This window comes from Scyliorhinus torazame, chromosome 14 (genome assembly GCF_047496885.1).
Source record: "Scyliorhinus torazame isolate Kashiwa2021f chromosome 14, sScyTor2.1, whole genome shotgun sequence".
In the NCBI taxonomy this organism is placed as follows: Eukaryota; Metazoa; Chordata; class Chondrichthyes; order Carcharhiniformes; family Scyliorhinidae; genus Scyliorhinus; species Scyliorhinus torazame.
In genome coordinates this window covers 191,104,546-191,128,958 of record NC_092720.1, presented here as the reverse complement: position 1 = coordinate 191,128,958, position 24,413 = coordinate 191,104,546, and the positions used below count along the sequence as shown (strand labels likewise).

Here is a 24,413-nt window from a genome sequence, read left to right as displayed (position 1 = left end):
CTCTGAGTAAGAAGGCTATGGACACAAGTCCCCTTTCCTCTGAGTACATAATAGGGGTCTGGCACTGCCAGAAGGAGTCCTATATTATTGGCCATACCCTCTTTTGAGTGAAACATCAGGCTTCAGTTCAATCTGCCCACTCAGGTGAACCTAAAAGATCCGATGGCACTATTTTGATGGGCTGCAAGGAAGATCTCGCAGCGTCCTGGCTAATGTTTACCCCTCAACCATCACACAAACCACTCTCCTGCCTCCCAGGAGAACACCTCGGAGGAGAGCTCCGAGGATGCCACTGTAATAGTCGCGGCACAGCTGGCATCCACCAGAGCAGATATACACACACCTCGGTGGGACATGTTAGTGGACAGGCTTCGGTGGCACAATCTGGTCAGCATCACACTGATGATAATGTACATCAGGTGGAGGCAGGATCCCCCAGGCGAGACAACAGTCAGAGATCTGCTGGATCCCAGGACCCAGCTGAGTCCCAGCCTGATGCTCAGCCTATGGAACAGGGTTACCCGGAGCTGATGGAGACGAAAGGGAGCAGCCGGGACGTTCAGAGAGAGATGTCAGTATTACTCCAGCAGGCCCATAGACGATTGGAGGAGTCCCAGAGGCTACGGGCGCAGGAGATGTCTCCGGCATTGCGTGGCACCGAGGTCAACACTGCTAGGGTGGCGACCGCAGTGGAGAGCCTGGTGCACGACGCTGGAACCATTAGTGAAGGTGTCCAAGTCGTCGTGCAGTTGGTGATGTCCATGGCTGAGGGTCCCGGCAGTATGTCTACCTCGCTGGGGGATGTCACCAAGTCTCAGACTGACCTTGATGAGGTTCTGCGGGACATGTCTCGCTCTCAGATGGGAATGGCCGAGGCACTGCGGAGCTTTTCCCAGTCACAGGTGGACATTGCTGGGGCTCTGCAGAGCATGTCCCAGTCACTGAGGAGCATATCCGAGGGCATAAACACGATGGTGCGGACCATGGGGAACCGCTAGGGCTAGCGGAGCCAGATGATGCAGGGGCAGCTGAGGCTCGGACGAGCTGCCCCATCCATCCCAAGGTGGATCCCAGGGCCCTAAGGGCACTGGGCAGAAGGAGGGGGCACTGAGTGCCAACCCAGACCTGTCCCTTGGAGTGGCAACGGTGGCCCAGCAGCTCCCCCGAGTTCCACCACTCTGATGACGCCGCTCGCACAGTCAGCACATGGGACAGGGCGGCACGGCTTGCATGTACCAATGACAAGTGAGCCGGGGCCTCCGGCCCCAGAGACCCCAGTGGACGCCTGCCAGGGGTATTGAAGTCGATGAATGGTTGCCACCTCCTGACAAACCCTACAGTGACCCTCTCAGGGTGAACTTGATTTTCTCCAAACAGAGAAAGGTAGCCATGTCCGATAGCCAGGTCTCTGACTTCGGGAGCTTTGAGTCCCTCCAAGCTAATAGTATCCGTCTCCAGTCTACCAGGGAAGCAAAGGCCAGAATGTTCGCCTCTTTCTCCTCCTGGATTCCTGGATCTTACGACACCCCGAAAATCACCACCTCTGGACTCAATGCCACCCTTGTTTTTAATACCTTGGATATGACATCTGTAAACCCCTGCCAAAATCCCCTAAGCTTCGGACATGCCCAGAACATGTGGACATGGTTCACTGGTCCTCCCGTACATTTTGCACACCTGTCCTCCACCCCAAAGAATCTACTCATCTGGGCCACTGTCAAGTGGGCCCGGTGAACGACTTTGAATTGAATCAGGCTGAGCCTGGCACATGTTGCGGTCGCGTTGAGTAGAGTCCATAGACCATCCTCTATCTCTCTTCCCAGCTCCTCCTCCCACTTGCGCTTCAGCTCCTTGGTCTGTGTCTCCTCTGATCCCATAAGTTTCTTGTAAACGTCAGAGACGCTCCCTTCTCCTACCCACCTCCTGGAAACTACCCTGTCCTGAAACCCCCTTGGTGGTAGGAGCGGGAACGTTGATACCTGTCTACGCAGAAAGTCCCGCACCTGCAGATATCTAAATTTGTTTCCCCTCACCAATGCAAACTTCTCCTCCAGCGCCCTCATTCTCAGAAAGCTCCCCTCTCAATCCCCGCTCGCCGCCATATTCAGAACCCCCATCCATCCTCCCCGGGGCAAACTGGTGATTGTCGCAAATTGGGGACCAGACCGATGCTCCCAGTGCTCCCACATATCTCCTCCATTGCCCCCAGACTCTAAGGGCTGCCACCCACACGGGGCCGGTGGAGTACCATGCCGGCGGGAACGGCAGAGGCGCAGTTACCAGCGCCCCCAAACTTGTGCCCTTGCATGAGGCCACCTCCATGCGCACCCATACGCAAATCTTTGGATTGTGGGAGGAAACCGGAGCACTCGGAGGAAACCCACGCACACAGAGGGAGAACGTGCAGACTCCGCAAAGACAGTGCCCCAAGCCAGGAATCGAACCTGGGACCCTGGAGCTGTGAAGCAATTGTGCTATCCACAATGCTACCGTGCTGCCCCCCCACAATGCTACCGTGCTGCCCTACCGTGTTTCCCCACCATAACCAATGACCCCTCTAACTTCTTTCTTGCAGCAGGCGGATGATTTATTTAAGCCTGCGCAGCCCTCCCCAACTATCCTCCACCCCCACTCTTATGGTCACCACCAAAATAACACCCCCTCTCCCCCACCACCCAACCCCCACAGTCAAAGTGCCCTTATTTTCTTTCTTTTTTAAAATAAATTTATAGTATCCAATTCATTTTTTCCAATTAAGGGGCAATTTATTGTGGCCAATCCACCTACCCTGCACATCTTTGGGTTGTGGGGGCGAAACCCACGCAAACACGGGGAGAATGTGCAAACTCCACATGGACAGTGACCCAGGGCCAGGATCGAACCCGGGACCTCGGCGCTGTGAGGCTGCAGTGCTAACCACTGCACCATCGTGCTGCCTCTTATTTTCCTTTGTAAGAGGCACGGTTTGTAGAGAACATTGACTAGAGCACTGACTATACCCATCAAAAAGTACTTCACTGGAACTCTCGGGACATACTGAGGTCACAGCAGGTGCTGTATAAACAAACAGGAACAAAAAGGAGATGGGGAGGACGAACAGCACACAGAAGTTACAAGAAAAAAAATAGATATCCTCTGGTAAACTGATTCATACCGTCATGGCCACGTTCTCTGCCATTTTCTGAGTGAGGCCGTCATTTACCGATTTCTGTGCGCCTTTAATGACGACAATCGATTGTTCGATAAACTTGTCGCTCTTCTCCCGCAGAAGCCTGGACTCCGTGACGATGCTTTTCGCTTTATTCATCGCATTGTCGCAGGCTAAAACAAGATGAAATTTGATCATTACTCCGGCGTCATGGGAAGCGCCAACAGTGTCCAGACTCACGGGCAATGAGAGTTAGGCTGTTCACTGACCTTCATCCTCAACGCAAGTTCAAGTGACAGGATTTGCAGAAATGTCCTTTCGATCACTTATTATTGAGCGCCAACACAACCAAATCAGCGGCCATTGGAATAATATCAATCTACTCACAAAGATCCCATTGGGGCCAGATTATCTGGTTCCTTCCCACTGCTCTGGACAATACGGTACGCCCCTCAGTCCCTCATTGCAGCATCGGCCTAGACTTTGTGCTCAGGTCTCTGGAGTGAGGTTTGAACTGACAGCTGACTCCAGTAAATGGGCCAATGTATGGGCAGTGGGTACACAGGAGGTGATGAGTTATTGGACCCAGTGCTTCGCCCTCGATTTTACGACGTTCGAGTTTCAACACTTCCAACGTTTATAAATTGGCACCGTGTTTTGATTTCCCTACATCGTTTTTGACTTTACAATGCTTTCTCCGACATCACGCCAGGGAACATGTTCATACGAGTGCATCGATGTTGTGTGTCGACCATTTCCCTGACTCAGTGCACAGTACAGTACTATATTCCTAGATGTCTTTTTACTTTGTGCTTTTTTAGTGTCAATATGATTGCTTTTTACAACATAGATACATTAATGTTGCTATTTCATAATAATAATCTTTATTGTCACAAGTAGGCTTACATTAACACTGCAATGAAGTTACTGTGAAAATGCTCTAGTTACCAATTCCGGCGCCTGTTCGGGTACCTTGAGGGAGAATTCAGAATGTCCAATTTACTGACAGCACATCTTTCGGGATTTGTGGGAGGAAACCGGAGCACCCAGAGGAAACCCTCGCAGACACAGAAGGAACGTGCAGACTCCGCACAGACAGTAACCCAAGCCGGGAATTGAACCTGGATCCCTGGTGCTGTGAAGCAACAGTGAAAATGAATTTCTCCTCATTTTGGTCTGAAATTGGAGGATCCCTACTCTGAAACTATGCCCCACTTGTAGATTCCCCCATGGCGGGAAACATCTCGCAGCATCTACCTCGTCAAACCCCCTCAAAATCTTTGAAGACCCTAGGACGCAAACCATCAGATCCAGGGAGTTTGACAAATCGTATTGGATTGGATTGGATTTGTTTATTGTCACATGTACCGAGGTACAGTGAAAGGTATTTTTCTGCGAGCAGCACAAACAGATCATTTAGTACATGAAAAGAAAAGAAAACGAAAATACATAACAGGGGAACACAAGGTAGATAATTGATTGAGTACAAAATTCTGGGTTATCTTGATGAAAATAGGGGATCGGGCCTTGCTACAGGAACCAATCCCCCATTTACAACATTGTTCTTATGGGAAAATTGGTTCCAACTTAACGATGTTTCGACTTAAGACACGGATTTTAGAAGCCAAATATATTGTAAGTACAATGGCTGCCTGTAATTACAAAGTACCTGGCAGATGCAATGAGGATGTTTACCCAGGTTAGGAGGTGTGGCACCAGGGGACCCAGTTTCAGATGAAGAGGTCGGCCATTTCGGACTAAGATGAGGAAGAATTTCTGCACTCAGAGAGTGGTGAATATTTGGACTTCTCCACCCCAGAGGGCTGCGGAGGCTCAGTGACTGAGCATGCTCAAAGCAGAGCTCGATAGATTTATAGACACCTACGATATTAAAGGATAAGGGATAGTGCAGGAGGGTGGTGCTGAGGTAGAAGATCGGCCATAAGCTCATTAAATGGCAGGGCAGGCTCGAGGGGCTGAATGGCCTACTCCAGCACCGATGTTCCCACCCAGCACACTGCTGGATTTCATCTTTTGGACGAGAGGTTTAACCCACCTTTTGCCTCAAGGGGTCTGCAAGATGTCACATGGCCACCATCTTGAAGAAGGGCACAGATTCCACTGGTGTCCCTGGCTGATATTTATCCCTCAACCAACATTGCAAACACAGATGCTCTGGTCAACATCATATTGCCGTCTGTGGGGGTTTGCTGTGTGTAAATTAGCTGCCTACATTTTAGAGTAAGTCCTGTTCTTAATTAGCTTATACGCGTTTTGGGAGTGAGATTGTGAAAGCTGCGTTATTTTTTTAAAAGGTCTTCCTCATTCAGTCCTGTGCCAATTCATGTCTTTTTGGTTTTTGGCACATGTGCCTGATGCTCCCAGAGCCCTCAAGTATCTTTTATCCTGTTACTTAAGCCATCCATGTCCAAATGCAACAAGATCTGGACAATATCCAGGCTTGTGCTGACAAGTGGCAAGTTACATTTGCGCCACACGAGTGCCGTGACCATCTCCAGAAAGGGAGAATCTAACCATCACCTCTTGACATTCAATGTCATTACCATCGCTGAATCCCCCACAATCAACATCCTGGGGGGTTACCATTGACCAGAAACTGAATTGGACTAGCCATATTAATACTGTGGCTGCCAAGGCAGGTCAGAGGCTCAATGAGTATCCCACTTCCTGACTCCCCAAAGCCTGTCCACCATGTACAAGGCACAAGGCAGGCGTGTGATGGAATACTATCCAGTTGCCTGGATGAGTGCAGCTCAAACAACACTCAAGAAGCTCAACACCATCCAGGACAAAGCAGCCCGCTCGATTTCTCCCCCTTCCACAAACATTCAAACCCTCCACCACCAACGAACAATGGCAGCCGTGTGTACCATCTACAAGAGTTACTACATCTGCAGTAACTCACCAAGGTTCCTTCGATAGCAACTTCCAAACCCACAACCACTACCAACTAGAAGGACAAGAGCAGCAGATACCTGGGAACCCCACCACCTGGAGGTTCCCTGCCAAGTCACTCACCACCCTGACTTGGAAATAGGGGATTCATCCCCTTCGCCTCAGAGACCTCGGGTGAGTGCCGTTCATCACTGCTCCCCACAAATGGGGACCAGATGGTACATCCTTTCAATGATTTATTTTTAAGCTTGTGTAATTATGAAAAGTTTTGACAATGTAAACAGGCAGAAACTGTTGCTGAAGGATCAGTAAACAGAGGATTGTTGCAGATTTAAGATAGTTGGCAAGAGTCAGTTGGGAGCTGTGGAGAACTCTTGTTTATGAAATGATTAGTTACTATCTGGAACAAACTGCCTGAAACGAAAGTGAAAGTAGACACAACAGTAACTTTCCACAAGGAACTGGAGACGCACTTGGTTATGCAAAACAAATTGCAGAGCTATTGGGAAATTGTAAGGCAGTGGATTAATTGGATAGCTCCATCTGAGGGTTGCAGCGCGCACACACAGTGCTGTATCATTTCACTTCTGATTTTTTTTGTGTTTTAAAAAAATTTACAGTACCCAATTATTTTCATTTTCCAATTAAGGGTCAATTTAGTATGGCCAATCCGCCTACCCTGCACATCTTTGGGTTGTGGGGGCGAAACCCACGCAAACACGGGGAAAATGTGCAAACTCCACACGGACAGTGACCCAGAGCCGGGATCGAACCTGGGACCTCGGCGCCGTGAGGCAGCAGTGCTAACCACTGTGCCACATGCCAACCGCACTTCTGATTATTACTGCAAAAACGGCTCCATCTCCAGCCACCCAGGGCTGCACAGTGGTGCAATGGTTAGCATTGCTGCCTCACGGCACCGAGGACACGGGTTCGATCCCGGCCCTGGGTCACTGTCCGTGGAGTTTGCATTGCATATTATCCCCGTGTCTGCATGGGTCTCACTCCCACAACCCAAAAACGATGTGCAGGGTGGGTGGATTGGCCAGGCTAAATTGCCCCATAATTGGAAAAATCAAAGAATTGGGGTACTCTAAAGTTATCTGTAAAAATCCTCCAGCCTCCCTAGGTACACCCATATGTGCTGAACCCTGCCATACTCAAGTTGAACTGCTCCATACTCCTACATAATGCAAACTAGTTTATTCTCATACAAGAAGTTAATCATGGAATCCGTATAGTGTAGAAGGAGGCCATTCATCCCATCGTGTCTACACCGACCCTTCGAAAGAGCGCCCTAACGAGGCCCACTCCCTCGCCTTATCCCTGTAAGTACACCTAACCTTTGGATATAAAGGGGAAATTTAGCACGGCCAATCCATCTCCCCTGCACGTCTTTTCGACTGTGGGAGGAAATTGGAGCATTCGGAGGAAACTTACGCAGATACGGGAGAACATGCAGACTCCGCACAGACAGTCGGCCAAGTTTGGAGTAGAGAAGGGTTCCTGGTGCTGTGAGGCAGCAGTGCTAGCCACCGTGTCACCAGTTATGGTGCAAAACACTGGCTCAGCCTCAACTGGAGGGTTGGGGCCTGTTCTGGGCAACACACTTTAGGAAGGAGGCGAAGGCATTGGAGAGGGTGCAGTAAAGATTTATCAAAATGGTTCCAGGGTTCAGTGGATAGATTAGAGAAAGAGGGCCTGCTCTCCTTGGAGAAGGTTGAATAGAGTTTTGATGGAAGTGTTCAAAATCCTGAGGGTTCCGGGGCAGCACGGTGGTGCAGTGGTTAGCACTGCTGCCTCACGGCACCAAGGTCCCAGGTTCGATCTCGGCTCTGGGTCACTGTCCGTGTGGAGTTTGAACATTCTCCCCGTGCTTGCGTTGGTTTCGCCCCCACAACCCAAAAATGTGCAGGCTAGGTGGATTGGCCACACTAATTTGCCCCTTAATTGGAAAAACTGAATTGGGTACTCTAAATTTATTTTTAAAAAGCAAATGCTTTATGCAATCTGGTGTGATCTTTAACACAAAGATGCGTTACTTGAAGGAATGCAACGTCATTATTAAGGCTCGTGGGATGTGAAAACACTTTGGAATGTTTTACTGGGCCATTCAACCCCCAAACCTTCCATGTGACTAATCTGACCGAGAGCCCGGTACCATCCTGACCGCCTGAGCAAGTCATACATATAGCAAGGCTTTGTAAAAGGGTCAGTCAATTGAATGGAAAAGAAAGCAAGGACAAGAGGTACCATTACGTAACGAAAATGGCCAAACACAAAAAGGTCTTTGATTACTGTCAAGGCAGGAAATCCCTCCCACTTCACTCCATCCCCAGAACAATCATCGGCTCTGGGTCACTGTCCGTGTGGAGTTTGCACATTCTCCCCGTGCTTGCGTGGGTTTCGCCCCCACAACCCAAAAGATGTGCAGGGTAGGTGGATTGGCCACGCTAAATTGCCCCTTAATTGGAAAAAATGAATTGGGTACTCTAAATTTTAAAAAACATTCTGAGGTTTCGGGACAGAGTAGAGAGGGAGCCGCTGTTCCCATTGGTGGAGGGATCGAGAACCTAGAGGGGGCAGATTTAATTGGTGCAAGAAGCAATGGTCACAAAGGAAAAACCTTTCCACGCAGACTGGTTAGGATCTGGAGGGCGCGCGCGGTCTGAGTGCGGGGTGGAGGTAGGTTCAATCGAGGCAGTCAGAGAGGGAATTGGATTAGAATCTGAAGCGGAAGAATGAGGAGGACTATGGAGAAAAGGCAGGGGAATGCACAAGGTGAATTGTTCCTTCGGAGTGTCAGCCCGATGGGCTGAATGGCCTCCCGTGCTGTGAACATTCAATGATTCACTGATACTTACAAATCGATACACGCCCATCCTTACAAGCCACAGCTGGATTGAGGAAGATGGGGGTACTGAGTATTCGAGGTCTTGTGGGGCAGTGGGCAGTAGGTGAGATTGAGGGCTTGGGCGGTTTGGAGAACTTCTGAAGGTTAGCGTCGTGGTCCTGCTGATCATGGCCGCAGATGGTGATGTTATCCAAGTACGGGAATGTGGCCCGCAGCCTGTACTGGTTAACTATTCGGTCTATCGTTCTTTGGAATACCGAGACCCCATTGGTGATGCCGAAGGGGACCCTGAGATAGTGGAAGAGGCGGCCATCTGCCTCAAAGGCAGTGTAGTGTCGGTCTTCCTGGCGGATCGGAAGCTGGTGGTATGCGGACTTCAGATCTACCATGGAGAAAACCCGGCAGTGTGCAATCTGATTAACCATGTCCGCTATGCGGGGAAGGGGGTACGCATCGAGTTGCATGTAATGATTTATATTCTGGCTGTAGTCTACAACCATCCGATTCTTTTCCTCGGTCCTGACGACCACCACTTGGGCTCTCCAGGGGCTATGACTGGCCTCGATGATCCCCTCCCTCAAGAGCCGCTCGACCTCCGACTTGATAAAGGTCCTGTCCTGGGCACTGTACCGCCTGCTCCTGGTGGCGACGGGTTTACAGTCGTAGGTGAGGTTCGCGAAGCGCGAGGGAGGGGTGACCTTAAGCGTCGCGAGGCTACATACGGTGAGAGGGGGTAGGGGTCCGCCGAACGTCAGGGTCAGTCTTCTGAGGTTGCACTGGAAATCCAGTCCTACCAAGAGAGGAGCGCAGAGATGGGAGAGGGCAGAGAGTTTAAAATCGGCGTACTCGGCGCCCTAAGATCGTGAGGTTCGCGACACAGTGCCCCCGGATCTGCACTGAATGTGATCCGGAAGCAAGGGAGATTGTTTGGGATGCGGGGGAAATCTGGAAGGAACAGCGCCTTACTATGACCGGATGGATGAAGCTCTCCGTGCTCCCAGAGTCAAACAGACAGGGCGTTTCATGCCCATTGACCCGAACGGTCATCATGGAGTTTTTGAGGTGCTTGGGCGTGACTGGTCGAGAGTGACAGCGCCAAGCTGCGGGTAGCCGGCGTGGTCGGTGGTAGCGGAGTGGTCCCAAGATGGCGGCCCCCGTCGGTTGCACGTGTCGGGTGGCGTTGAAGATGGCGGCCAAGATGGCGGTCCCCATGAGTCGCACGTGTTGGGTAGGGTTAAAGATGGCGGCCCCCACGGATAGCACGAGGCGGTTGACGCGTCAGAAGGGGGCTTTACCGGCAGGCACGGAACCACAATTCGGGGTCTGCGGGCCTGGGAGTCTGTGAGTTGGGCCTGCGATTTTGGAACTTTGGGTCGGGCCAAGCAGACTTTGGCAAAATGTCCTTTCTTGCCGCAGTCGCTGCTGGTCGGGTTCCGAGCTGGCCATCGCTGCCTGAGGTGCTGGTTCTGCCACAGAAATAGCAAGGTGGCCCCCCGGGTTAGGCGGGCAGCCGTGCGGCACAGGCCTGGGAGACCCTCGGGTCGAGTGATGGTCGTGCCTCCGGCGCCCAAGAGGAAATCGCTTGGTCGGAGGGGAAGGCATTTAAGCTCCGGAAGGCTACCTTTAATGAGGTGGATAGTTTTACCGTCTCTTCTAGGTCGAGGACGCACTTTTCGAGCAGGCGCTGTCTGACATAGTTGGACTCCGCGGACTCCAGCCACACAGGTGTCCCGGATGGCGAGTTCCATGTACTGCGAGGCCGCGATGTCCTTGTAGTTACAGTTTCGAGTGAGTACCCTCAGGTCACGTAGATATTCCTCCAACGATTCCCTGGGGCGTTGACGCCGTGTGGTGAGGAGATGCCGCGCAAACACTTCGTTCACTGGCCTCACGTAATGTCTTTTCAGGATCACAACCGCATCTGCGTACATGGTCGCATCTTCGATTAGTACAGAGATTCTGCGCCTCACCCGGGCTTGGAGGAGACTCAGCTTCTGTGTCTCGCTGACGGCGGGCGAGGAGGCGGCGGCGAGGTAGGCCTCAAAGCAGCAGAGCCAGTGTGAAAGATTCCTTTGGCTTCAGCTGCCTGTGGGTCGAGTTCCAGTCGATCAGTTTTGAGGGCGGCTTCCATTGCGATATCTTAGCTTATTAAATTGATGCGACCATCAATTCACACGAGACGATTAGTAGAAGTGAACAGTGGTTTCAATAAGCTAGATCTGTGCCTGCCTGCGACTGCTCTGTACTGAGTGCCGCCTACAGGCTGCAGATCTATGTACCACCCCCGAGGGGGCGGAGCCAAAGGCCGAGCCCACAAGGGCATCAACATAATACAATACAATACAGTGGTGAATTGTAGCAGCAATATGTTCACCACACTATGCATGATGTAACCTTAATCGATAGTCATGATTGGATATAGATAACCAGTAACAAATGATTGGTATATGCTAATTTCTTGTAATCAAACCTCAAAGTCTGTACCATTCCTGAATCTGGGCTTTTTGTTGTCCAAATTAGAATGTCAAGAGCCCTCGCTATAGCCTGTAAATAAAGACTAGTTTTTAACTCCAAGAGTCTTCATCTGGTTTCTCATAAGAGTGAGGGTAAAGTCAGATAACTGTATAATTTTTCCCTCAACACTGTGATACAGACCTCCCTTTGAATCGGTGTCCCTGACACTGTGATTCAGGCCTTTCCATGGACTGATATCCCCAACACTGTGATACAGGCCTCCTCATGGACTGGTGTCCCCGATACTGGGGTACAGGCCTCCCCTTGGACTGGTGTCCCTGACACTGTGATACAGGCCTTCCCTTGGATCGGTGTCCCTGACACTGTGATTCAGGCCTTTCCATGGACTGATATCCCCAACATTGTGATACAGGCCTCCCCTTGGACTGGTGTCCCTGACACTGTGATACAGGCCTTCACATATACTTGAGCCTCTGACACTGTGATACAGGCCTCCCATGGACTGGAGCCTCTGGCAGCATATACAGTCCTCCCAATGGACTGACACTGTGATACTGGCCTCTCCATGAACTGGTGTCCCTGACACTGTGGTACAGGCATCTCCATGAATTTATATACCTGACATTGTGATACATGCCTCCACCGGTGCCCCTGACACTGTGATACAGGTGGCTAAGTAGACTGGTGTCCCTGATTCTACAATGGGACTCCCCATATTGCTTGACATCTTTGTGCCTCACCATAAGTGTACGGGCCGAAGGGTGTCGGTGAGGGCATGATGTTTACGTCCCTGACTTCTGATAATGCTTTGGTCAATCTTGGGGTCAGACAATCGGTTCTCGCCTCCTTGGTGGTCTGACTCATTAACTGAGGGACCAGGTCGAGCACAAGCATTCGCTCCCTGTAGCATTCCTGCAATTTCTTTCGAGCAGCATCCAGTTTCTGGAAGGGGAACACAAACAGACAATATCATGGAAGGAGTGAGTGACTGGAGAAACTACACATCTGACTTGCTTTATTATGCAGCATAGAGTAACCGTCATCTTGTTTAAATTATTTTTAGCCACGAGCGAGGCTCCCAAGACTACATCTTATCCAGAAATACAGGTTCACGGCCAAGCAGAAAATAATCTGGACACTCCAAGGTGAAAGTTAAAGAAAAAGTGTCAGTGACGACTGAGGTTTTTCCCAAACCATTCGCAAGAGGCATAAAGACCCAACCTGTGATCAGGTAGTGGAGCACGGGTCACTAGTGACAGTGTGAAGACTCACTTGACTGCGTGTTAGGATAACAAACTCTGATATGTACCGAAGGCTGTACTGTACCTGCCCTGGGAGTGTTTGATGGGGACAGTGTAGAGGGAGCTTTACTCTGTATCTAACCCCGTGCTGTACCTGTCCTGGGAGTGTTTGATGGGGACAGTGTAGAGGGAGCTTTTCTCTGTATCTAACCCCGTGCTGTACCTGCTCTGGGAGTGTTTGATGGGGACAGTGTAGAGGGAGCGTTACTCTGTATCTAACGCCGTGCTGTACCTGTCCTGCGAGTGTTTGATGGGGACAGTGTAGAGGGAGCTTTACTCTGTATCTAACCCCGTGCTGTACCTGTCCTGGGAGTGTTTGATGGAGACAGTGTAGAGGGAGCTTTACTCTCTATCTAACCCCGTGCTGTACCTGTCCTGGGAGTGTTTAATGGGGGCAGTGTAGAGGGAGCTTTACTCTGTATCTAACCCCGTGCTGCACCTGTCCTGGGAGTGTTTGATGGGACAGTGTGGAGGGAGCTTTGCTCTGTATCTAACCCCGTGCTGTACCTGCCCTGGGAGTGTTTGATACAACAGTGTAGAGGGAGATTTATTCTGTATCTAACCCCGTGCTGCAACTGTCCTGGGAATGTTTGATGGGGACAGTGTAGAGGGAGCGTTATTCTGTATCTAACCCCATGCTGTACCTGTCCAGGGGTGTTTGATGGGACAGTGTAGAGGGAGCTTTATTCTGTATCTAACCCCATGCTGTACCTGTCCAGGGGTGTTTGATGGGACAGTGTAGAGGGAGCTTTATTCTGTATCTAACCCCATGCTGTACCTGTCCAGGGGTGTTTGATGGGACAGTGTAGAGGGAGCTTTATTCTGTATCTAACCCTGTGCTGTACCTGTCATGGGAGTGTTTGATGGGGACAGTGCAGAGGGAGCTTTACTCTGCATCTACCTTGTGCTGTACTTGTCCAGGGGTGTTTGATGGGGACAATGTAGAGGGAGCGTTATTCTGTATCTAACCCCATGCTGTACCTGTCCAGGGGTGTTTGATGGGACAGTGTAGAGGGAGCTTTATTCTGTATCTAACCCCATGCTGTACCTGTCCAGGGGTGTTTGATGGGACAGTGTAGAGGGAGCTTTATTCTGTATCTAACCCTGTGCTGTACCTGTCATGGGAGTGTTTGATGGGGACAGTGCAGAGGGAGCTTTACTCTGCATGTAACCCCGTGGTGCACCTGTCCTGGGAGTGTTTGATTGGACAGTGTAGAGGGAGCTTTAGTCTGTATCTAACCCCGTGCTGTACTTGTCCTGGGGGTGTTTGATTGGACAGTGTAGAGGGAGATTTACTCTGTATCTAACCCCGTGCTGTACCTATCCTGGGGGTGTTTGATTGGACAGTGTAGAGGGAGCTTTAGTCTGTATCTAACCCCGTGCTGTACCTGTCCTGGGGGTGTTTGATGGGCCAGTGTAGAGGGAGCTTTACTCTGTATCTAACCCCGTGCTGTACTTGTCCTGGGGGTGTTTGATTGGACAGTGTAGAGGGAGCTTTACTCTGTATCTAACCCCGTGCTGTACTTGTCCTGTGAGTGTTTGATGGGACAGTGTGGAGGGAGCCTTGCTCTGTATCTAACCCCGTGCTGTACCTGCCCTGGGAGTGTTTGATACAACAGTGTAGAGGGAGATTTATTCTGTATCTAACCCCGTGCTGCAACTGTCCTGGGAATGTTTGATGGGGACAGTGTAGAGGGAGATTTATTCTGTATCTAACCCCATGCTGCAACTGTCCTGGGAATGTTTGATGCGGACAGTGCAGAGGGAGCTTTACTCTGCATCTACCTCATGCTGTACTTGTCCAGGGGTGTTTGATGGGGACAATGTAGAGGGAGCGTTATTCTGTATCTAACCCCATGCTGTACCTGTCCAGGGGTGTTTGATGGGACAGTGTAGAGGGAGCTTTATTCTGTATCTAACCCCATGCTGTACCTGTCCAGGGGTGTTTGATGGGACAGTGTAGAGGGAGCTTTATTCTGTATCTAACCCTGTGCTGTACCTGTCATGGGAGTGTTTGATGGGGACAGTGCAGAGGGAGCTTTACTCTGCATGTAACCCCATGGTGCACCTGTCCTGGGAGTGTTTGATTGGACAGTGTAGAGGGAGTTTTAGTCTGTATCTAACCCCGTGCTGTACTTGTCCTGGGGGTGTTTGATTGGACAGTGTAGAGGGAGATTTACTCTGTATCTAACCCTGTGCTGTACCTATCCTGGGGGTGTTTGATTGGACAGTGTAGAGGGAGCTTTAGTCTGTATCTAACCCCGTGCTGTACCTGTCCTGGGGGTGTTTGATGGGCCAGTGTAGAGGGAGCTTTACTCTGTATCTAACCCCGTGCTGTACTTGTCCTGGGGGTGTTTGATTGGACAGCGTAGAGGGAGCTTTACTCTGCATCTACCTCGTGCTGTACTTGTCCAGGGGTGTTTGATGGGGACAATGTAGAGGGAGCGTTATTCTGTATCTAACCCCATGCTGTACCTGTCCAGGGGTGTTTGATGGGACAGTGTAGAGGGAGCTTTATTCTGTATCTAACCCCATGCTGTACCTGTCCAGGGGTGTTTGATGGGACAGTGTAGAGGGAGCTTTATTCTGTATCTAACCCTGTGCTGTACCTGTCATGGGAGTGTTTGATGGGGACAGTGCAGAGGGAGCTATACTCTGCATGTAACCCCGTGGTGCACCTGTCCTGGGAGTGTTTGATTGGACAGTGTAGAGGGAGCTTTAGTCTGTATCTAACCCCGTGCTGTACTTGTCGTGGGGGTGTTTGATTGGACAGTGTAGAGGGAGCTTTAGTCTGTATCTAACCCCGTGCTGTACCTGTCCTGGGGGTGTTTGATGGGCCAGTGTAGAGGGAGCTTTACTCTGTATCTAACCCCGTGCTGTACTTGTCCTGGGGGTGTTTGATTGGACAGTGTAGAGGGAGCTTTACCCTGTATCTAACCCCGTGCTGTACTTGTCCTGTGAGTGTTTGATGGGACAGTGTGGAGGGAGCTTTGCTCTGTATCTAAACCCGTGCTGTACCTGCCCTGGGAGTGTTTGATACAACAGTGTAGAGGGAGATTTATTCTGTATCTAACCCCGTGCTGCAACTGTCCTGGGAATGTTTGATGGGGACAGTGCAGAGGGAGATTTACTCTGCATGTAACCCCGTGGTGCACCTGTCCTGGGAGTGTTTGATTGGACAGTGTAGAGGGAGCTTTAGTCTGTATCTAACCCCGTGCTGTACTTGTCCTGTGAGTGTTTGATGGGGACAGTGTTGAGGGAGCTTTACTCTGTATCTAACCCCGTGCTGTACCTGTCCTGGGGGTGTTTGATTGGACAGTGTAGAGGGAGCTTTACTCTGTATCTATCCCTGTGCTGTACCTGTCCTGGGAGTGTTTGATGGGGACAGTGTAGAGGGAGCTTTACTCTGTAACTAACCCCGTGCTGTACCTGTCCTGCGAGTGTTTGATGGGGACAGTGTAGAGGGAGCTTTACTCTGTATCTAACCCCGTGCTGTACCTGTCCTGGGAGTGTTTGATGGAGACAGTGTAGAGGGAGCTTTGCTCTCTATCTAACCCCGTGCTGTACTTGTCCTGTGAGTGTTTGATGGGACAGTGTGGAGGGAGCTTTGCTCTGTATCTAACCCCGTGCTGTACCTGCCCTGGGAGTGTTTGATACAACAGTGTAGAGGGAGATTTATTCTGTATCTAACCCCGTGCTGCAACTGTCCTGGGAATGTTTGATGGGGACAGTGTAGAGGGAGATTTATTCTGTATCTAACCCCATGCTGCAACTGTCCTGGGAATGTTTGATGCGGACAGTGCAGAGGGAGCTTTACTCTGCATCTACCTCGTGCTGTACTTGTCCAGGGGTGTTTGATGGGGACAATGTAGAGGGAGCGTTATTCTGTATCTAACCCCATGCTGTACCTGTCCAGGGGTGTTTGATGGGACAGTGTAGAGGGAGCTTTATTCTGTATCTAACCCCATGCTGTACCTGTCCAGGGGTGTTTGATGGGACAGTGTAGAGGGAGCTTTATTCTGTATCTAACCCTGTGCTGTACCTGTCATGGGAGTGTTTGATGGGGACAGTGCAGAGGGAGCTTTACTCTGCATGTAACCCCGTGGTGCACCTGTCCTGGGAGTGTTTGATTGGACAGTGTAGAGGGAGCTTTAGTCTGTATCTAACCCCGTGCTGTACTTGTCCTGGGGGTGTTTGATTGGACAGTGTAGAGGGAGATTTACTCTGTATCTAACCCCGTGCTGTACCTATCCTGGGGGTGTTTGATTGGACAGTGTAGAGGGAGCTTTAGTCTGTATCTAACCCCGTGCTGTACCTGTCCTGGGGGTGTTTGATGGGCCAGTGTAGAGGGAGCTTTACTCTGTATCTAACCCCGTGCTGTACTTGTCCTGGGGGTGTTTGATTGGACAGTGTAGAGGGAGCTTTACTCTGTATCTAACCCCGTGCTGTACTTGTCCTGTGAGTGTTTGATGGGACAGTGTGGAGGGAGCCTTGCTCTGTATCTAACCCCGTGCTGTACCTGCCCTGGGAGTGTTTGATACAACAGTGTAGAGGGAGATTTATTCTGTATCTAACCCCGTGCTGCAACTGTCCTGGGAATGTTTGATGGGGACAGTGTAGAGGGAGATTTATTCTGTATCTAACCCCATGCTGCAACTGTCCTGGGAATGTTTGATGCGGACAGTGCAGAGGGAGCTTTACTCTGCATCTACCTCATGCTGTACTTGTCCAGGGGTGTTTGATGGGGACAATGTAGAGGGAGCGTTATTCTGTATCTAACCCCATGCTGTACCTGTCCAGGGGTGTTTGATGGGACAGTGTAGAGGGAGCTTTATTCTGTATCTAACCCCATGCTGTACCTGTCCAGGGGTGTTTGATGGGACAGTGTAGAGGGAGCTTTATTCTGTATCTAACCCTGTGCTGTACCTGTCATGGGAGTGTTTGATGGGGACAGTGCAGAGGGAGCTTTACTCTGCATGTAACCCCATGGTGCACCTGTCCTGGGAGTGTTTGATTGGACAGTGTAGAGGGAGTTTTAGTCTGTATCTAACCCCGTGCTGTACTTGTCCTGGGGGTGTTTGATTGGACAGTGTAGAGGGAGATTTACTCTGTATCTAACCCTGTGCTGTACCTATCCTGGGGGTGTTTGATTGGACAGTGTAGAGGGAGCTTTAGTCTGTATCTAACCCCGTGCTGTACCTGTCCTGGGGGTGTTTGATGGGCCAGTGTAGAGGGAGCTTTACTCTGTATCTAACCCCGTGCTGTACTTGTCCTGGGGGTGTTTGATTGGACAGCGTAGAGGGAGCTTTACTCTGCATCTACCTCGTGCTGTACTTGTCCAGGGGTGTTTGATGGGGACAATGTAGAGGGAGCGTTATTCTGTATCTAACCCCATGCTGTACCTGTCCAGGGGTGTTTGATGGGACAGTGTAGAGGGAGCTTTATTCTGTATCTAACCCCATGCTGTACCTGTCCAGGGGTGTTTGATGGGACAGTGTAGAGGGAGCTTTATTCTGTATCTAACCCTGTGCTGTACCTGTCATGGGAGTGTTTGATGGGGACAGTGCAGAGGGAGCTATACTCTGCATGTAACCCCGTGGTGCACCTGTCCTGGGAGTGTTTGATTGGACAGTGTAGAGGGAGCTTTAGTCTGTATCTAACCCCGTGCTGTACTTGTCGTGGGGGTGTTTGATTGGACAGTGTAGAGGGAGCTTTAGTCTGTATCTAACCCCGTGCTGTACCTGTCCTGGGGGTGTTTGATGGGCCAGTGTAGAGGGAGCTTTACTCTGTATCTAACCCCGTGCTGTACTTGTCCTGGGGGTGTTTGATTGGACAGTGTAGAGGGAGCTTTACCCTGTATCTAACCCCGTGCTGTACTTGTCCTGTGAGTGTTTGATGGGACAGTGTGGAGGGAGCTTTGCTCTGTATCTAAACCCGTGCTGTACCTGCCCTGGGAGTGTTTGATACAACAGTGTAGAGGGAGATTTATTCTGTATCTAACCCCGTGCTGCAACTGTCCTGGGAATGTTTGATGGGGACAGTGCAGAGGGAGATTTACTCTGCATGTAACCCCGTGGTGCACCTGTCCTGGGAGTGTTTGATTGGACAGTGTAGAGGGAGCTTTAGTCTGTATCTAACCCCGTGCTGTACTTGTCCTGTGAGTGTTTGATGGGGACAGTGTTGAGGGAGCTTTACTCTGTATCTAACCCCGTGCTGTACCTGTCCTGGGGGTGTTTGATTGGACAGTGTAGAGGGAGCTTTACTCTGTATCTATCCCTGTGCTGTACCTGTCCTGGGAGTGTTTGATGGGGACAGTGTAGAGGGAGCTTTACTCTGTAACTAACCCCGTGCTGTACCTGTCCTGCGAGTGTTTGATGGGGACAGTGTAGAGGGAGCTTTACTCTGTATCTAACCCCGTGCTGTACCTGTCCTGGGAGTGTTTGATGGAGACAGTGTAGAGGGAGCTTTGCTCTCTATCTAACCCCGTGCTGTACTTGTCCTGTGAGTGTTTGATGGGACAGTGTGGAGGGAGCTTTGCTCTGTATCTAACCCCGTGCTGTACCTGCCCTGGGAGTGTTTGATACAACAGTGTAGAGGGAGATTTATTCTGTATCTAACCCCGTGCTGCAACTGTCCTGGGAATGTTTGATGGGGACAGTGTAGAGGGAGATTTATTCTGTATCTAACCCCATGCTGCAACTGTCCTGGGAATGTTTGATGCGGACAGTGCAGAGGGAGCTTTACTCTGCATCTACCTCGTGCTGTACTTGTCCAGGGGTGTTTGATGGGGACAATGTAGAGGGAGCGTTATTCTGTATCTAACCCCATGCTGTACCTGTCCAGGGGTGTTTGATGGGACAGTGTAGAGGGAGCTTTATTCTGTATCTAACCCCATGCTGTACCTGTCCAGGGGTGTTTGATGGGACAGTGTAGAGGGAGCTTTATTCTGTATCTAACCCTGTGCTGTACCTGTCATGGGAGTGTTTGATGGGGACAGTGCAGAGGGAGCTTTACTCTGCATGTAACCCCGTGGTGCACCTGTCCTGGGAGTGTTTGATTGGACAGTGTAGAGGGAGCTTTAGTCTGTATCTAACCCCGTGCTGTACTTGTCCTGGGGGTGTTTGATTGGACAGTGTAGAGGGAGATTTACTCTGTATCTAACCCCGTGCTGTACCTATCCTGGGGGTGTTTGATTGGACAGTGTAGAGGGAGCTTTAGTCTGTATCTAACCCCGTGCTGTACCTGTCCTGGGGGTGTTTGATGGGCCAGTGTAGAGGGAGCTTTACTCTGTATCTAACCCCGTGCTGTACTTGTCCTGGGGGTGTTTGATTGGACAGTGTAGAGGGAGCTTTACTCTGTATCTAACCCCGTGCTGTACTTGTCCTGTGAGTGTTTGATGGGACAGTGTGGAGGGAGCCTTGCTCTGTATCTAACCCCGTGCTGTACCTGCCCTGGGAGTGTTTGATACAACAGTGTAGAGGGAGATTTATTCTGTATCTAACCCCGTGCTGCAACTGTCCTGGGAATGTTTGATGGGGACAGTGTAGAGGGAGATTTATTCTGTATCTAACCCCATGCTGCAACTGTCCTGGGAATGTTTGATGCGGACAGTGCAGAGGGAGCTTTACTCTGCATCTACCTCATGCTGTACTTGTCCAGGGGTGTTTGATGGGGACAATGTAGAGGGAGCGTTATTCTGTATCTAACCCCATGCTGTACCTGTCCAGGGGTGTTTGATGGGACAGTGTAGAGGGAGCTTTATTCTGTATCTAACCCCATGCTGTACCTGTCCAGGGGTGTTTGATGGGACAGTGTAGAGGGAGCTTTATTCTGTATCTAACCCTGTGCTGTACCTGTCATGGGAGTGTTTGATGGGGACAGTGCAGAGGGAGCTTTACTCTGCATGTAACCCCATGGTGCACCTGTCCTGGGAGTGTTTGATTGGACAGTGTAGAGGGAGTTTTAGTCTGTATCTAACCCCGTGCTGTACTTGTCCTGGGGGTGTTTGATTGGACAGTGTAGAGGGAGATTTACTCTGTATCTAACCCTGTGCTGTACCTATCCTGGGGGTGTTTGATTGGACAGTGTAGAGGGAGCTTTAGTCTGTATCTAACCCCGTGCTGTACCTGTCCTGGGGGTGTTTGATGGGCCAGTGTAGAGGGAGCTTTACTCTGTATCTAACCCCGTGCTGTACTTGTCCTGGGGGTGTTTGATTGGACAGCGTAGAGGGAGCTTTACTCTGCATCTACCTCGTGCTGTACTTGTCCAGGGGTGTTTGATGGGGACAATGTAGAGGGAGCGTTATTCTGTATCTAACCCCATGCTGTACCTGTCCAGGGGTGTTTGATGGGACAGTGTAGAGGGAGCTTTATTCTGTATCTAACCCCATGCTGTACCTGTCCAGGGGTGTTTGATGGGACAGTGTAGAGGGAGCTTTATTCTGTATCTAACCCTGTGCTGTACCTGTCATGGGAGTGTTTGATGGGGACAGTGCAGAGGGAGCTTTACTCTGCATGTAACCCCGTGGTGCACCTGCCCTGGGAGTGTTTGATTGGACAGTGTAGAGGGAGCTTTAGTCTGTATCTAACCCCGTGCTGTACTTGTCGTGGGGGTGTTTGATTGGACAGTGTAGAGGGAGCTTTAGTCTGTATCTAACCCCGTGCTGTACCTGTCCTGGGGGTGTTTGATGGGCCAGTGTAGAGGGAGCTTTACTCTGTATCTAACCCCGTGCTGTACTTGTCCTGGGGGTGTTTGATTGGACAGTGTAGAGGGAGCTTTACCCTGTATCTAACCCCGTGCTGTACTTGTCCTGTGAGTGTTTGATGGGACAGTGTGGAGGGAGCTTTGCTCTGTATCTAAACCCGTGCTGTACCTGCCCTGGGAGTGTTTGATACAACAGTGTAGAGGGAGATTTATTCTGTATCTAACCCCGTGCTGCAACTGTCCTGGGAATGTTTGATGGGGACAGTGCAGAGGGAGATTTACTCTGCATGTAACCCCGTGGTGCACCTGTCCTGGGAGTGTTTGATTGGACAGTGTAGAGGGAGCTTTAGTCTGTATCTAACCCCGTGCTGTACTTGTCCTGTGAGTGTTTGATGGGGACAGTGTTGAGGGAGCTTTACTCTGTATCTAACCCCGTGCTGTACCTGTCCTGGGGGTGTTTGATTGGACAGTGTAGAGGGAGCTTTACTCTGTATCTATCCCTGTGCTGTACCTGTCCTGGGAGTGTTTGATGGGGACAGTGTAGAGGGAGCTTTACTCTGTAACTAACCCCGTGCTGTACCTGTCCTGCGAGTGTTTGATGGGGACAGTGTAGAGGGAGCTTTACTCTGTATCTAACCCCGTGCTGTACCTGTCCTGGGAGTGTTTGATGGAGACAGTGTAGAGGGAGCTTTGCTCTCTATCTAACCCCGTGCTGTACTTGTCCTGTGAGTGTTTGATAGGACAGTGTGGAGGGAGCTTTGCTCTGTATCTAACCCCGTGCTGTACCTGCCCTGGGAGTGTTTGATACAACAGTGTAGAGGGAGATTTATTCTGTATCTAACCCCGTGCTGCAACTGTCCTGGGAATGTTTGATGGGGACAGTGTAGAGGGAGATTTATTCTGTATCTAACCCCATGCTGCAACTGTCCTGGGAATGTTTGATGCGGACAGTGCAGAGGGAGCTTTACTCTGCATCTACCTCGTGCTGTACTTGTCCAGGGGTGTTTGATGGGGACAATGTAGAGGGAGCGTTATTCTGTATCTAACCCCATGCTGTACCTGTCCAGGGGTGTTTGATGGGACAGTGTAGAGGGAGCTTTATTCTGTATCTAACCCCATGCTGTACCTGTCCAGGGGTGTTTGATGGGACAGTGTAGAGGGAGCTTTATTCTGTATCTAACCCTGTGCTGTACCTGTCATGGGAGTGTTTGATGGGGACAGTGCAGAGGGAGCTTTACTCTGCATGTAACCCCGTGGTGCACCTGTCCTGGGAGTGTTTGATTGGACAGTGTAGAGGGAGCTTTAGTCTGTATCTAACCCCGTGCTGTACTTGTCCTGGGGGTGTTTGATTGGACAGTGTAGAGGGAGATTTACTCTGTATCTAACCCTGTGCTGTACCTATCCTGGGGGTGTTTGATTGGACAGTGTAGAGGGAGCTTTAGTCTGTATCTAACCCCGTGCTGTACCTGTCCTGGGGGTGTGTGATGGGCCAGTGTAGAGGGAGCTTTACTCTGTATCTAACCTCGTGCTGTACTTGTCCTGGGGGTGTTTGATTGGACAGCGTAGAGGGAGCTTTACTCTGTATCTAACCCCGTGCTGTACTTGTCCTGTGAGTGTTTGATGGGGACAGTGTTGAGGGAGCTTTACTCTGTATCTAACCCCGTGCTGTACCTGTCCTGGGGGTGTTTGATTGGACAGTGTAGAGGGAGCTTTACTCTGTATCTATCCCTGTGCTGTACCTGTACTGGGAGTGTTTGATGGGGACAGTGTAGAGGGAGCTTTACTCTGTAACTAACCCCGTGCTGTACCTGTCCTGGGGGTGTTTGATTGGACAGTGTAGTGGGAGCTTTACTCTGTATCTAACCCTGTGCTGTACCTGTCCTGGGAGTGTTTGATGGAACAGTGTAGAGGGAGCTTTACTCTGTATCTAAACCCATGCTGTACCTGTCCTGGGAGTGTTTGATGGGGACAGTGTAGAGGGAGTTTTACTCTGTATCTAACCCCGTGCTGTACCTGTCCTGGGAGTGTTTGATGGGGACAGTGTAGAGGGAGATTTATTCTGTATCTAACCCCATGCTGCAACTGTCCTGGGAATGTTTGATGCGGACAGTGCAGAGGGAGCTTTACTCTGCATCTACCTCGTGCTATACTTGTCCAGGGGTGTTTGATGGGGACAGTGCAGAGGGAGCTTTACTCTGCATGTAACCCCGTGGTGCACCTGTCCTGGGAGTGTTTGATTGGACAGTGTAGAGGGAGCTTTACTCTGTATCTAACCCCGTGCTGTACCTGTCCTGGGAGTGTTTGATGGAGACAGTGTAGAGGGAGCTTTGCTCTCTATCTAACCCCGTGCTGTACTTGTCCTGTGAGTGTTTGATAGGACAGTGTGGAGGGAGCTTTGCTCTGTATCTAACCCCGTGCTGTACCTGCCCTGGGAGTGTTTGATACAACAGTGTAGAGGGAGATTTATTCTGTATCTAACCCCGTGCTGCAACTGTCCTGGGAATGTTTGATGGGGACAGTGTAGAGGGAGATTTATTCTGTATCTAACCCCATGCTGCAACTGTCCTGGGAATGTTTGATGCGGACAGTGCAGAGGGAGCTTTACTCTGCATCTACCTCGTGCTGTACTTGTCCAGGGGTGTTTGATGGGGACAATGTAGAGGGAGCGTTATTCTGTATCTAACCCCATGCTGTACCTGTCCAGGGGTGTTTGATGGGACAGTGTAGAGGGAGCTTTATTCTGTATCTAACCCCATGCTGTACCTGTCCAGGGGTGTTTGATGGGACAGTGTAGAGGGAGCTTTATTCTGTATCTAACCCTGTGCTGTACCTGTCATGGGAGTGTTTGATGGGGACAGTGCAGAGGGAGCTTTACTCTGCATGTAACCCCGTGGTGCACCTGTCCTGGGAGTGTTTGATTGGACAGTGTAGAGGGAGCTTTAGTCTGTATCTAACCCCGTGCTGTACTTGTCCTGGGGGTGTTTGATTGGACAGTGTAGAGGGAGATTTACTCTGT

General features: G+C 50.6%; 1 protein-coding gene across 2 annotated transcripts in view; it reads right to left on the bottom strand.

The window, feature by feature from the left end:
- tektl1 (tektin like 1) overlaps positions 1–24,413 on the bottom strand; it is a 111,283-nt gene that overhangs the window by 11,756 nt on the left and 75,114 nt on the right. For both annotated transcript variants that reach the window (XM_072475368.1, XM_072475367.1), the window contains exons 4-5: positions 12,134–12,335; positions 3,155–3,321 (exon numbers count right to left, since the gene is read on the bottom strand). In XM_072475368.1, coding sequence (XP_072331469.1) covers positions 3,155–3,321; positions 12,134–12,335 — 369 coding nt within the window. The remainder of the gene's footprint in view (positions 1–3,154; positions 3,322–12,133; positions 12,336–24,413) is intronic.